Consider the following 15,132-nt stretch of genomic DNA (forward strand, 5'->3'; position numbering starts at 1 on the left):
CATGAATATGGAAAGTATCTGAAGATTTTCTCTTAACTTGTCTTGATTTCCTTGAAGACTCTGGCACACAGCATGAGATTAAAATAACCTGGCATCACTGGCGATTTTGCCCACAAATACCAAGGAATAAATATTAGAATGATGGATTCTCTTTCCCTTGTCAACCATGAATGTGTTCCAGCCAGGGGCAAGTTCTAGAGAGTAATTTAAAAATAAACAAATAGAACCAAAGAGTAACTTTGTTCTTTTATTCAAAGTTTATTAAAATACAAGAACAAATTTAAAAGCACACGTACCACTCAGCACCAATATAATTACACTCTTTCTACTGGCAATCTCCAGAGCATTTCTGATTCTGCAACTGAAAAGCAGAGATAAACACACACGCATTCTCACCACATTTACCCAGGACTCATAGCATTGTGCCCCGAATAGTCTCCTTGCTAGGGAGACAGAGATGGGCAGAGGCAAACGAATGTGACTACATCCAACCACTAACTGAGCCACTGACTCTTTCGTCAGTAGTTATCATTTGCACATTGGTAACCTCTGCACATCTCCGTCTCCCTCTTCGGGTGCCCGATTACTTGGGCTAGTGATAGCGTCTGGTGATAATGTGATGCAAAACTAAACAAAACTGGCCAACATTCCCTCCCCGATACCTTTTAATTGCTTTGGTTATAAAATACTGGATACTTATGTCTTCACATCTTCCAACCTTGACACAGAAAAACCACACCAACCAGTGACATGGTCTAGAGAAGTCTTGGGAAAAATTTATTTCTCACTCCCTTCTGTGGGCTTCTTTCATTTATATGTTTACCTATTTGCTTTGGGATGGGGGAAGGATGGAGATTTGAGCCAAAATAGAGACTTCATTAAACATCTCCTGGGTCTTCGAAGTCTCCTCGGTAAATACGCAATAAACTCCCTGGAGCTCCAGAGCTGCTGCCCAAGATAGGCAGCAAGCCCCAACTTGTGTGAGCAATATTGTTTGGATATCTGTACATGTTTGCTTTCTATTGGTTCAGATTAGCCTTGGAGCAGAACTGGATCTCTTAAGTCTGAGACCTTGCTTCTGGTGCTCTCCAGAATGCAAGGCGTTAGGAAGTAGCCCAATGTTTTGCTCATGTTTAACAAAACATTTTAGCAATGTTTTGCTGAAGTCACTCAATGACACTCATCAGTCCTCCTCCAAAGGTGGGAAATTCTTTTCAAATCTTCCCAGATCAGCAGACCAAGCCCTTAGGGTCTTTAAAGTTAGCTACTTCCTTGATCTCCCAGGTCCTGTTCCCTTTCTCTCAGAGAGGACCTCAGGACTACAAAGAGAGCGCTGGTCACTAAGCAGAAGCTGATACTTATGCCCCATTCTGGACTTACACAGGAAGACTGTGTTTAGCTTCTATTTTCAAGATTAAAGGAGGAAGTAGAGAGACCGTCAGAACATAACTAAAAACACTTTATCTTTGATTTTTGGCGATATCATTAAAAAAAAAAAAACCTCCTGGAATTAAAAGCCTCAGTGTTAATCTCCACTGCTCAGAAATCTAACACTGGGCATATTCCAAAAAGCTCTAAATGCTGGTAAGGTGTCTGTTAATCCTTGAATGGGACAGAAGTTGGTGCCTACATTTTCCCCTTTGTCAATGGCCATGTGATTCTAACCAAACTCATTAAACTTATTTCCCAAACTAGGTAGACTAAATGCCCATGTTTATCTTCTTATGATTTACAGAATGGGAAGCTCTGTACATCAGTGCATTCTTCTTGCTGTGAACATTGCCCATAGGATATGCTGAGAGCATCTTGTATCTGGCTAGGAATTTTCCCAAACGCATAGACATTGTCTTTAACCTGCTTCTCTGGTGTTTTATGCAGCAAGGCAGCACCCATGAATGACCTCACCATTTCATAATTTTTATTCAGGGGCCCCCTAAATTAAAAACATTCAGGCAAAATGAAAGACAGCAGGGCTTTCTTCTCTCCTTGATCACAGAACTGACATTTCCTGGTGGACGGCAGAAGAATTTAACTAAATCAATAGGCCATTTCAAAGTTGATATTACCAAAAATCGGGAGTACATTCTATAAACAGGGTGAAGACAAAGGACCAGAGATCCAAAACATGAATATGAAAAGCCGTATGAGTTAAATGACTGTCGCTTTAGCTATACAAAGCAAGAACAGCACTACTACCCTCCTCCAAGGACGTCAGTTACATTTTAGTATCAAACACTCCTACCCTATTTTACAGGCATTTCATTCATGCCCATTCAGGAAAGTGATCACTGACTCCACTAACATTTTCCCTAAACAATAAAATAAATGTTGAATAGTTTCAAGACATAAGGCTTTCAAACACTAAGTGTTTGAGTAAATCCAGATGCTATGATAATACCTAAAACTGCTTGGAGACTATTTCAATAATAGACAAGCTAACTCAGTTTAAAAGGCTAACCTGATAGCTTCATGTAAACATAGCCTATGGGGGTGGGAAATGTTAGGTACTAAGATGATGAAATTATATATATAAATTTCACTTTGTGAGAATAAGAATTACAGTTCTTCAAAGGAACCTACCTTATAAAAGATAGGATAGGTGGGGTGGATATTGAAAATCTAATAATTTTTCTGAGCATACCAGCTAAACATTAAATCTCCTCTAGCTCAAATAATGAGTTCTTGTTAAGTTCATAAAAGATATATCACAGGAAATCATAAAATTTTATGTTGAGATAAATAAGTTACATAACTATAGGCTTATCATAACTCTGATAACACCAAGCCATTCTACATAGTGTAGGATTCCTGAGCTTTGTCAATTCACTTTCTCCATTGGCCCCTAACAGCCTTTCTTCCAGTAACTCTTCTATGTTCCACTGAACATAACTTTTTCCCTGATATTCAGCCTATGCCTTTGTATTTTTACTTCCTCTGTTTCACTTCTCCACTGGTCTATCCTCAGGGAGAGGAATTACAGCACGCAACCTTTTCTTTCTTTAAAAATATATCACAACTGGGTAGTTTTTCCATCATCCTTTTCCCCAGACCCTAGCACTGACTGCCTTAGCCAAATCTCATCCCCCCACCAGCTTCTCTGACATCCTGTTCCATTATTGTACATGTGGAACAAAGGGGAAGTTTGAGGACAACAGTGAGAGAGTGCTGCCACCAAGTCTTCATTTTTCTTCTCGAGGGTACCACACAGATCTCAACACCATTTTGAATTTAAAAATCAGTGGGGCCCACTGATAAGCCTCGAGTTATATAGTTTAACAACTGAGGACTCAGAAATAATCTATTCTCAATGTGATTTTCCAGAAATGTATTCAGTAGCATTGCCTTTTCAAAATTTGATTTGTTTCTTTGTGGGTGTGTTTTGCAGAATTTAGAACACCAGGAAGCTTCAATGTTGCAGTTAAAAACAATCAGTTAAAATGGTGCTTTAATATCTAAACAATAAATGATGAAGTGATATGACTTGCTCCATTTTTTTTTTTTTAAATAGACTTTTGGTTCTTGCACACTGAGTTTCCACTTTTTTCTCATTTCAGGCAACTAGTTCAGGAAGATATTTTCAACTTTAGATGTCTTTTTCTATCAGTTTTATTTTATGATTCAATTATTAATGGAATGGTCATAAGAGTCTTGGACTGTACATAAAAATATAACCATATACTGTGATTTGATAACATCCTCGAATTTACAATAGAAAATGTATGATACAAAATTGGTTGGTCTATTCTTTTAGAGGTTAGGGTATTAGTTATTATATTACTTATAAGTAAAACTATAGTATTTCCATTTTAAAGAGAAATATGGTATATATATATATATATTAAAATTGTATAATCATGTACTATAGAGATCTTAGATTACTACAACTCAGCTAAGAGGAACAAATTTGGAAGACCCAAGTCCAAATTCAAAACTTTATGGGAATTCCATTTTACCAAATTCCATGATACTGAGGATTGCCTTACATCAAAGCCTCCAAAAATTACTGATGGGAATTGTCTCAAACTTTCTCTTAACTCTATTTTGTACCAGAAGAAACCTTGTTTGTTCTCGCCTCTCATTCATTATAGTTCACCTACTTTGGGAGGAAAACAATGCTGCAGCTGAATGGCCACGGCACCTATCTCCCATAGCAGCTGAGAATACATATATATTTATATATTGCTGAGCTCAGCATTCAGAGAACACTACCATAGAGACTGACACCAAGAATGAGTGGGGCCACATCAAAACTGTAGGGATATGGAGAGGGACAGACCAGTACCACTGGACCCAGTGGTTTTACCTTTCATCAGTATTATGGGGTGTAATTCACATATTGAAAATATACACACCAAAAACCTGTTTCTAAAAGTAATAAAAATATTAAACTATGTCTTTTCCCTCTCCATCTGCCATTCTCTATCTAGGAATATATGATAGATTCACTGATTTCATATGTATATTTTCTATGCTACATTGGTTGGGCCTCTTTTTCTGGCCTGGTGTTATGTTCCCATGTTTCTGTAGCTAACAAATTAGTGCCACTCAATGGTTTCAAGATGAAGCTCTATGAAACCTTCTAATTGTTTTCTGCCTCATTTTCCTAGATTGTCAACTTGATTTTCTTCTAGTGCTTCCCCCCACCTGCCTAGCAAGTAGCCATCAGATTTCGGATGATCATTCTAACCCTCCAAGCAGGGATCATTCTTGATATCTGCAAATATACCTGTGAGTCCTGGGATATTCAGGCCAACATAGAGCATTACATGGCTAGGCATTAGAACATCAGAAAGTACTCTAACATGTTAAACACTAAGGTCCTAGCCACACGGCCTGGGTCTGAAGACTCATTATAAGTACATATTTAGGACTTATCCAGTTGGGCTCTATCCATGCTGAAGAAAGCCTAAGCAATACCCTTTACTAACAATGATGGTAGCTCCCCTAGCATAGTAGTTGATAAGGTAAATCTTTCCTTCGGGTCCCAAAGCATGCATCAGCTGTATCACTTCTTTCTCAGGGAAGACTGAACACATGCTGAAATAAGATTTCTTCTTTTCCATCTTGGAATCTTTTCATTTCAGGGCTTTTCACTAGGAAGAGAAATGATGGGGCTACTTTTGAGCCCAAAGCCATTTAAGTGGTGAAAGTTTATTGAGATGTTAGAGGTTTATGCTCTTCTGACTTGTAAATTCCTGTCTTTCAGTGACATAATAGGACTCAGTTGAAACAGTGGATTCAGTTCTTAGTTTCCTTTTCTTTACACACACACACACATATATATATATTTAAAAAGCTCTGTTGCAATCATACTTTTAACCAGCTAATCTAGTTTTCATCTCTTGCTGAAATTCTTCTCCAGCCAACGCCGGACTTCTTGAAGGTTGTAGTAGAAGGGGCCCTTCCCTCCTAAATAAGCAATTTTCTGTCTCTGCACAATACACACACGTTCAAACGCTACCCCATAAGCTACGTTGGCATTATTGTCCATGCGGTCAGCCACAACTCGGCACTGGGGCGGCAAGGAGAAACGCTCCAGAAGCTGATGAGCTGCTGCACATCGGTCTTCCTGGTTCTGGTGCTTCTTCACCTCAAAAGACAAAGAAGAATCCCCAGGTACTGCCCAACCATCTGAAGGATGAGCCTCATCAATGTAGACCAATAGGAAATCAGCCACTGATGAGAACTCCTCCACCAGTTTACTGAAGGCTGGCAGCTGGCTAGTGAAAGGAGGTCAAGTGGCTGAGCCAAAGTTGACCACCAGTGGGCGCTCAGGGTTGGCAAAGTCCAGAAGGTGGCACTCAGCTCCATCAACTGTTTTCTCCTGGGTACCATGTCCATGGTTGTTGCTTCCTTCGGGATTGGAGACATGCACCACACTGGAATTGGGTGCATCTTCACCCAATTTCACCTGGTGGTGAAAAATGAAAGAGGAAGAGATTAAACACCTTGTCACTTCAAGTCAGATCATCTAGAAACAATTGACTCTAATAAATTGTGGTATTTTCTTCAGAGGATATGGTAAACATGTATCAATTTGAGGAAAGAGCCATCATGGCAGGTAATGTAATGAATGGCACTAAAGAGAATAAAAGTCTTTTTCATTCTGTGGAGTCACTAAAGGTAATTATTTTCCTCATTGAAGACACTGGAGCTAACTCTCTTCATAATTAAGTTGAGACTGGTATTCGTTACTATCCTTTTTGTGTGTGTCAGTGCTTAGCACACAACGTATAACGAATGATTAATTGACCATTTTAAAAGTAAAAAGTGAACGGTCTACTTTAAAATAAATTATCAGAGTTGTGGGACATCGTACCTCTTTTTGAATTCTCACTTCTGAATTCTAAAGTACTCAGAAAAGACTTTTATTTTCTTGCCTGATGCTAAGTCATTTAATCTTAAACAATGGACAAAGAGAGCAATGGGCTCTCTTCCTGGCCAGAACTAGAAAACCTGGGGTTCCCATTTATAAGAAGGCTTCCTCCCACTTAATCTCTTCAGCACTTCAGCTTTCCCATCTGTAAGATGGTGGTAATGGTGCCTGTCTTCTTCAAACAGTTATAAGAGGATAACACAAGGAAAAGAACTCTTTGCACACTAGTAATCACTGCAGGGGTGTAGGCTGCCATTATAGATGCCATCCAAACATGTGAAACAGAACACCATTTTCCTAGGTAATTCTATGTGTTTTCTGTTTTCTTTTGCTTTTTAGGGCTACATCCATGGCACATGGAGGTTCTCGGGCTAAGGATTGAATCAGAGCTGTAACCACTGGCCTGTGCCACAGCCACAGCAACATCAGATCCAAGCCGCATCTGCGACCTACACCACAGCTCACGGCAATGCAGATCCTTAACCCACTGAGCAAGGCCTGGGATAGAACCTGCATCCTCATGGATGCTAGTCAGCTTTGTTTCCCCTGAGCCACAGTGGGAATTCCAGTTCTACGTTTTTTAAAAAATTATTCTTAGAAGTGATTTGAGCTGTCCTCAGCAGGATATCCTTCTTGGAGGTGTTTATGGCTACTGCATACTTTGGAGTTCTTTTGACTAGGACCACACTATTTCCACTAAACAAACAAATGAATAAACAAAAACATCGTTTTATTTTTTGTAGAATTCTACTTTTAACTTCTCATTTTTCATCTATTTTTTTTTTTTGCTTCCTTTGTTAGAAGTCACAAACCATTTACTTTTTTTTTTTTTTTCTATCTTTATTTTTATTTTTTTGGTTTTTAGGGCTGCAGATGTGGCATATGGAAGTTCCCTGGGTTAGGGGTTGAATCAGAGCTGCAGCTGCTGATCTATGCCACAGCCACATCAACTCAGGATCCCAGCCGCATCTGCAACCTACACCACAGTTCATGGTAATGCGGGATTCTTAACCCAATGAGAGAGGCCAGGGATCGAACCCACATCCTCATAGATACCATCAGGTTCATTACCACTGAGCCACAATGGGAACTCCTCATTTACTTTTCTACCATACATTTTATTAACAAATTACTCTGGATTATAAAATCCTCAGGCAGAAGAGGCACAGAAGAAAATTGTTGCATTGGCTCCCTTTGCACATGGTTTAAATAGGTGAACACAGACTGAAAGTTTGCTGGTCTCTGAATCTACAAATTGATAATAAAAAAACAGGCAACATAAAAGAGCCAATTACTTCAGTTTGAATTAACACAACTGGACCTTCCTCTAGAATGGTTTAATCAAAGCCAATAACATTGGGGACAATGTACAATAGTACAATTGATTTTTATACACTATCCTTAATATTGCAAAACACTTCCAACTGGATCGACTTTTCCCCTCATATAAACACCACCACATATAACATTGCTATTCACTGAAGTCACTTAGAAGTAAACTGTTAAAAACTCAACAATCCAAACTGATAAAAAACACTCAAGGGCTTTTATTAAGAATTGTCTATCCAACATTAATGCATATAACTCATTTTAATTATCGAGGAGGAAGAAGCCCTTTCTCTCCATCGTGAAAAATCTTAGCAGAGCAGGTTTGAAACAAGTACTATTAGTTTTCTAAAGTAACCTTAGAATAATAATCTTCTTTCTTAGAAAAGGAAGCTGTTGGTATGATTTAAATAAGTATGTTTGTTTTCAGTTATAATCAGAGAGGAAGTTATTTTATTTATATTAATTTTCTTGGGGAATTTGCAAGTGACACTAGATGAAGGAACCTAATCAGCCAATTTTAGATGGACTGTTTTATATAAGAGACACTTCTAAGGTTTTGAAATACACTTAAAATTTAAATATAGATTTTTAAAGGTATTATCAACCTTTTCATCCACAGGTTCTTTTTGTACTCCTTTGTAGATTTAGGGAATACGCAGTATTAACATCACCTTCTTGTTAGATCTTTCCCACTTAAAATAGCAATAATGATCCTAGGATGGCTGCTTTTGACAATACTTTTGTGCTATGTTTCTCAACATACTGTGATATAAAGATCTGAATGCATTCAGATTAGTCTAAATCCATTAGCTGCGGTAGCAACCTCTCTGTAAGTGAATAACCCATACACAGGAGAGAAATCATCTCTGGACTAGAGATTTGTAGGTTCTTGGTAGGTGAAAACATCCATCTGCATTTTGGAGTCATTTTTAAGAACTCTGAACAATTGTGCAGTCTTGTTAAATGGGCCTCTGATGCCCCTGACTCTCACCCAAGCAAGACTGTTCATCCTTACATTATTCCTGACTATTCAACTGAATAATCTAACCTGACTTCAGTCACAGGTGACTCGCTTGTTACCTGTAATTAATTTTCTTGGAAAGTTAAAGCACCTTCTCCTTCTTAGTAACAATGCGGAATTCAGTCATGTAATTGCTTTCAACGTGCAGATTAGTTCACCTTAGAAGACTTAGAACAAGTCCAACACCTTCACTCTAACATCAAAAATTAGGAAAGCTGCCAAATATATAATGCTCTTTCTGTATGTGGGGGGGGGCATTTTGTTAAGATGGGAAAAAAATTTATACATATACTTAAAAATTTGGGGTTGAATACATTCTTGAATGAGTGATAGTTGCTATTATCCTAGTTAGAGATCAGTGAAGAATTTTACACTTAATAATAACTCTGACCTATAATGAACATAATCACATTTGGGTGATGGATGAGCTCACTGAGACAGATTATTTAGAAGAGCGAATCCTGGAGCCCCACAGTAGAGCACACTGCAGCAATCAACACCTAATGCTGCTGTTCTGTTCTTGATTATCTCAGCTGAGTAGTGCATAAAATGAAAGCAGCCAGTCCTCTTTATTTTGCTGAGTGGCCATAGGACTCAACTTCAGATGAGAATATCATAAACAGAATTATCCTTTTCATGAGGGTGACTCGGTAAGAGTAAATGCATAGGTAAGAACAATGTTGTTAAGAAAACATGAGGGAACAATATACACCCATGACTTGGAAGGCCACATCTGAGTAGAGCAGTAGTCTGCTTTTATTGGTATCATATACTAATCATAAAACTTGTCCATTTTGCTAAACACTTCTGTTAGAGGACAATAGAGCAGCAATAAAGAAAAAAAAAACTTCAGCAATTAAAAAAAGTCTGCTTTAAAAAAAAATCTTTTAGATGGACATCATTGTCCATTTCTTATCTTCCCATTCGGTTACCATGAAAATTAAATTCCTGTTATGACCAACATTTCAAATGGAGAATTTCATGGTTTGCTTGGCATTACACCCAGCTGAGATGGAACGGGAGAAGCACCATGGTCTTCAATGATGGAAGATTCTTTGCTTTCCCCAGGAGCAAAGCATTCCTTGACAAAAAGCCAAAATGATGAAGAAAATAAAGTTGGTCCCATAATAACACTGAGGCTGCAGGAAAGAAGCTCAACAAAAACAAGTTATCCCCTGGTACTTCCAAACTTTGTTTTAATTTCCCACAGTGGCACAGAAAGTCTCCTGGCCACAAGTTACCTATCATCTTAATTTCTCCTTCTTAGAGGGTTTGTGTTTGGTTTTTGTCCTTAATGAGACATATTTGCCAAAGAGGCATTCAAAAGGCATTTTTTACTCTTGCGGAAGAGTAATTAGGTCGGTACCTCTTTCCCTGCCAGCATTAGCTGCTCTAAAGAGAACCCTGCCCAGTATTTAATGCCCAAACACAAGAAGCATCATTTCCACTAATTGGTTTTGAAGTTCCGATGTTCCCAAAGGGTGCCTTTATTTTGCAAGGATCAGAAAGGACACACGTAAAATGTAATATCATCACTGACTTTTATCTCTCTCATCTGCACTATTAAGTTGTCCTTTCTTATGGTTTTGTATTCAACATCAACACAACACCAACAAGGAGGTAAATAAAGGGTTTATAATTTTACAAGAGAGGACATCTCTAGGCCAAGCTCAAATGTTGCAATACCCATATTTATAAATATGAACAAGAGTGTAAATACATGGCACATATTTAATTCCCTTGATGATAGGATTCCTTTTGCTGACAGTTTTGCATGGGGAAAAGGATAATACTGCTTTAGCATGTGGACTGTGAAATGCAGGGCGAGAAAAAAAAAAAAAAGAAAGAACCATTCATTAAGTAGAAGCTGGAAATAGAGCATATACTACTAACCTTGGTTTTTTTCTTTTCTACAGCCTGAAAAAGGCTTCTGGTCAAAATATTACTTAATCCCATGATAGCAAGTAAAGCAAATGATAAGAATGGGAGGGTGCATATATGGCAGAATCATTTTTACACATCCTTCTTGCTGTCCAAAGCCCTGGAATGGTTTTATTAACTACCAGGAAATTTCAAATTCTTTGACATAATAAACAGCCTACATCAATGTCCTCAGAAATGTGGCCAAAAAATTATTAAGGAGTGATTTAACCATTTACATTCAAATTGGCCAAATGAATCAGATTTGAAGGATAAGCTTCCTACTCTTTCCTCTGAGTTCAATTCCCTGTTGGCCATTCTCTTTTTGATTTGTAATGTGAAAATATAGCTCTAAGCTCTATCATTTCCCAGTATTTTATCCAAGTGATGAACAAGCTCTGGCTGTAGCCTTCTTTGTGTTCTTTTGGGAATGTTTCTTTCTTAAAAGAGCCATTTTCCATTGTAGAAACGAGTGTCAAAAGGCTGAGGTGAAGGAAGAGGAGGAGGAGAATGTCAAAGAGACCCTTTCAAAACCAAAATTATATGTTCAAATGAATATGTTTTCTGTGCCACAGCAATATTGACCATGTAGAAGCTAAACTGCTTGTCAGCATCTATACTGTGTGTTTACTTTTACACTTCATTTAGGTAGGAGCCAGGCTCCCAGACAGAGTAGTTTGCTTATTGGTTATATTTTTGAGCCTTTGAGCACCAGCACAAGGATGCAGTGTTAGATGCAATGACACTGACTAGGGAAATCTTAAATAACAAACATCTATTAAACACATCGATCTCTCGCAATTTTCAGGAGAGTTTCTATTTTATCAAACTGTACATGGGCTCCCTCTAACCAAACCCAAACTGTCTTTAAAGGTTTCCCCATAAAGTTAATTTTAAATCCCATTTACCATTTTAGTGAGGAAGGGGTTTTTGCTTTATTTTGTTCTAATTTGTTTTAATGTTTTTGTTGCCACTACAGGAACCAAACACAGGGAAAACACTTTTTACTGTACTTTCTCTAAATGCTTTCCCAAGTAGCTGTCACTCAACAAAAAGGAGAATTAAAAACGACATGCCTCATCCTATGGCATGTGCACACACCCTCATCCTGGAAATCTCCACTTCTGGCAGTGGCAGCCTCAAAATAAGGCAAGACAAGATTGTGAAACACTGTGATGCCATCCCAGAGCCTCCTCTGGTGTGCCTCTGGAAATGGCTACACCCAAAGACAGAGGCGCAGGTGACAATAGCATTCAGGGAAGTGACTCAACCTGTTTCAGAGATTCTGAGTGACCCTCAAAAGCCACCACAGCCACTGCCATTCTTTCTGTATTTGGAGACAGGAGACCTAAATTAAGTGCCAGCTGTGTGCACCATGTTTCATTCATCACAACCTAGTCCAGTCTTATCTCTGGATATATGGGTACTTGAGGTTGCTTCTCACTGCAGCTATTATAAAAGTCATCAAAAGTAAACGTTGTAACATCAGTCATGAACTTGGTCAGTAATCAAGTCAGTAGACAGAAACAATACAGAAGAAGAATAATATGCAAACCATGTGTGAAAAAAGGAAACGAACCACTTAACCTACTCAGTCTCCTGGAAAAGGAATAACAAAATATTGCAACATAATGAAACACTATACATTAGTGAAAAAATAAACGATAAAGTTTATTAAAGAGGTACTTTTTCCTTTTCCATTTTTATTTCAATAAGCTGTTTAATAGGAGAAACAACCTCATTTAATATTTGTGGATAACATCACAACCTTCATTATTTTATGTGAGAGTAGGTATGCATATAAGTGAAATTCTCCAAAGCCGTGACTTTTCATTTATAGGCAAAAGTCAACTAGCTTTCAAAAAAGTAAGAGTTTAAAACACTGAGATCAAATAACTGGCATTGCCATGTTATCTCCTAGCATCTATGAATCAGATATAGATGAGGAAACTTCCTAATTAATAATATGTCTGACATACTTATGTACACTCCACTCTCCTCCAAATTTTCTACTCCTCCAAAAAAAGAAACATACACATTTCACATTCAATGTATATATTTGTGGAAACAAAATGATCATCTCCCACATCTCCCATTCACCCCATGTACACAGTATAAAATGGGCCTTTACTGGCAGAACCTGGAATATCATTTCATATTATTATAAAGAAAGTTTCCCTTGCTAACAAGAGCTCTTACTGTCTTTAGGACAACAAATGCAGACCTTCATGTAGGTTACTCTCAATAACAAGGACACGTGTGGTAGTAAAACGTCCCTAATTTAAAATGAATATTTTCTTCTTGAGCACTTGTTTGATTGTCAGTGGAAGGATCCTACTCTGGGTTCCTTGTTACTAGAAGTTACCTCTTTTCCTTTCCTGGTGCATACATTTATTTTTTGAGTGTACTATTTATGGAGGACTCATCCCCTTCCCCCTCTTAATCTGAGTTTTCGGCCTCTGTTTCTGAGGTGCTTGCCTGCCTAGAGTGTACCATTTCACTGGCTTCCATATTCCTCTCAAATTCACTTGCCTGGCATCTTGGGCAAGGTCCTTCAATACTATTATGAAAAACCAAGAATGTCTGCTTGGACTGTAGCTTTTGTCAGATGAGTCAATGCTTCCTAAGCCCAGATACCCTCAGCAGTCACAAGGGTGAGCACAGGCAGAGGGAGCAAAGCGACAAAGGACCAGTGCTCTTTCCTCTTTGCCCCTGAGCATCTGAGCTGAGGATGTGCCACCATCTCCCAGTAGCATTCTTCACTTAGAAACAAAGATCACTCTGGTTTTGAGACAGCAGCCCCTGGGACAGGACTCTTGCACGTAAGCAAGAGGCCATTGTTCCAGTGTTCCAAGCATGAGTTATAACAGCTTTGAGATTGTCATGAGCTGTAGACTTATCTGCTCTTCCCTAGACAACTTACTTCACTTTTGAGAAACAAAGCAAATGTGGTTTCCAGAACAAAGTCTGGATTTTGACAGCTAGTTCTCAGATGGTTCTGCTGCCAACTGATATCTGGTAACTCGGGACTCAGTGCCTGAGAACTGCTTCAAAAGGTTCAAATCCAAATTGAAGTTGAGGATGGTACACACAGGCTTGCTTTCATTAACTCTTACCTCCACCAGAAATGAAGCAGCTATTATGCAAATCACACCTGCTGTGACTATTTTGTTAAATCCTGTCAACTCCCTGAGAGTTTTGAGTGGCACCTTTTTTTCCCCTTGCTTTTAGTGTCTACCCATTGAACTGTCTTTCCTAAAGCACCTCACATAGCCTCTCAACAAGCAAAATATCATGCCAGTTTATGACAAGAGCAGAATAAATTCAGCAGTCTGCCCTCCCCCAAGATTTTCTGACTTTTCCCAAAGTTAATCTCGGGCACAAATACCCTCTACTCCACAGCAAGCATGAATGACTCTTATTAGAAAGGCTCCTTCTTGGGTTACATAGAGCCATTGTGGCTTAATGCCTGTCATCCCCAAATCTAGTTTGTGTCACAGGTGTAGAGAGTAAGCAGGGGCGCTCACTTGAGCATAACCGCTACGTCCCCAAACAGGGCTCCCGAGTCCTCAAGCCAATGCTCCCTCCAGGCCCCAGTCCCCAGCATCCCCACTCCTGCCCCTGCCGGCTGCCCTGCAAAGCCCCTCTGCTCTGGCGCAGCTCACCTGTTTGTAGGCATCGAGGAGGAAGCTCTTCCAGATGCAGCGCATTCCCTCTGAGGTCAGCATGCGCCTCCACTCCCCGCGGGTGGACTTGGAGCGGCTCAGCAGCAGCACCACGTGCTTGAGGAGAATGACCGAGTCATAGAGCGCCAGGAAGAGGCAGTTGGAGAAAAAAACTGGCAGAATTTGCAGTGTGATCAGCAAGTCTACGCTGAGGATGCCCATCTTCTCTGCCTCCTGGGTCAGTTTCCTTGTGCGCTCTGGTTCCCTTTCACCCTCTTATTTAACAGGGGGGTGGTGATAGAGGGGAGTGGGGGAGGTGAGGGGGGAGGTTGGGGGTGGGGGAGAAGGAGAAAAACTAAATTAAAAGGAAGCCCAAGTTGTCTCCTTTTTCAAAGAAGCAGAAATGGCAAGACCAAGTCCAGTCTCTCCAGCCCAGTAGTTGGAGTGTGCCCATCAATTCATTCAATACGGAGCTGCTGCTTTTTTTTTTTCAGGATTTAAGATGTTAAAAAAAAAAAAAAAAAAAAAAACACTGGCGTACCCGTCCCTAATCCAGTTACCCCTCTCAGAGTCGGTTAAAGACAAGCAGTTCTACTTTCATTTCCAAGCACCTATGAGACTGTGGCAGAGATTTGCAAAATTCTCTTTAGCGTCGCATTGTTTCTAGGTTCTGAAACGTAGCCTGTTTCTTTCTAGAATTGCCAAAGTTTTTAAAATGTGCTTTAAGGGTAGTTTTTTCCCTTCTTTACTCCGTTTACACACACTTTCTCTTCTTCTCCTAGCCTGTCTCACTTTCTCCCTTCTCCAGGAGCGACCGGCTC

The 15,132-nt window shown here is 39.3% G+C and overlaps 1 protein-coding gene across 1 annotated transcript; it reads right to left on the minus strand.

Moving 5' to 3' along the window:
* Nucleotides 235-14,570, minus strand: DIO2 (iodothyronine deiodinase 2). Its single transcript, NM_001001626.2, is given in 2 exon segments — nucleotides 235-5,911; nucleotides 14,312-14,570. Coding segments are annotated over 2 exon segments (798 nt in total). The 5' UTR covers nucleotides 14,534-14,570; the 3' UTR covers nucleotides 235-5,335.

The sequence above is a fragment of the Sus scrofa genome, chromosome 7, assembly GCF_000003025.6.
Source record: "Sus scrofa isolate TJ Tabasco breed Duroc chromosome 7, Sscrofa11.1, whole genome shotgun sequence".
NCBI classification, from domain to species: Eukaryota; Metazoa; Chordata; class Mammalia; order Artiodactyla; family Suidae; genus Sus; species Sus scrofa.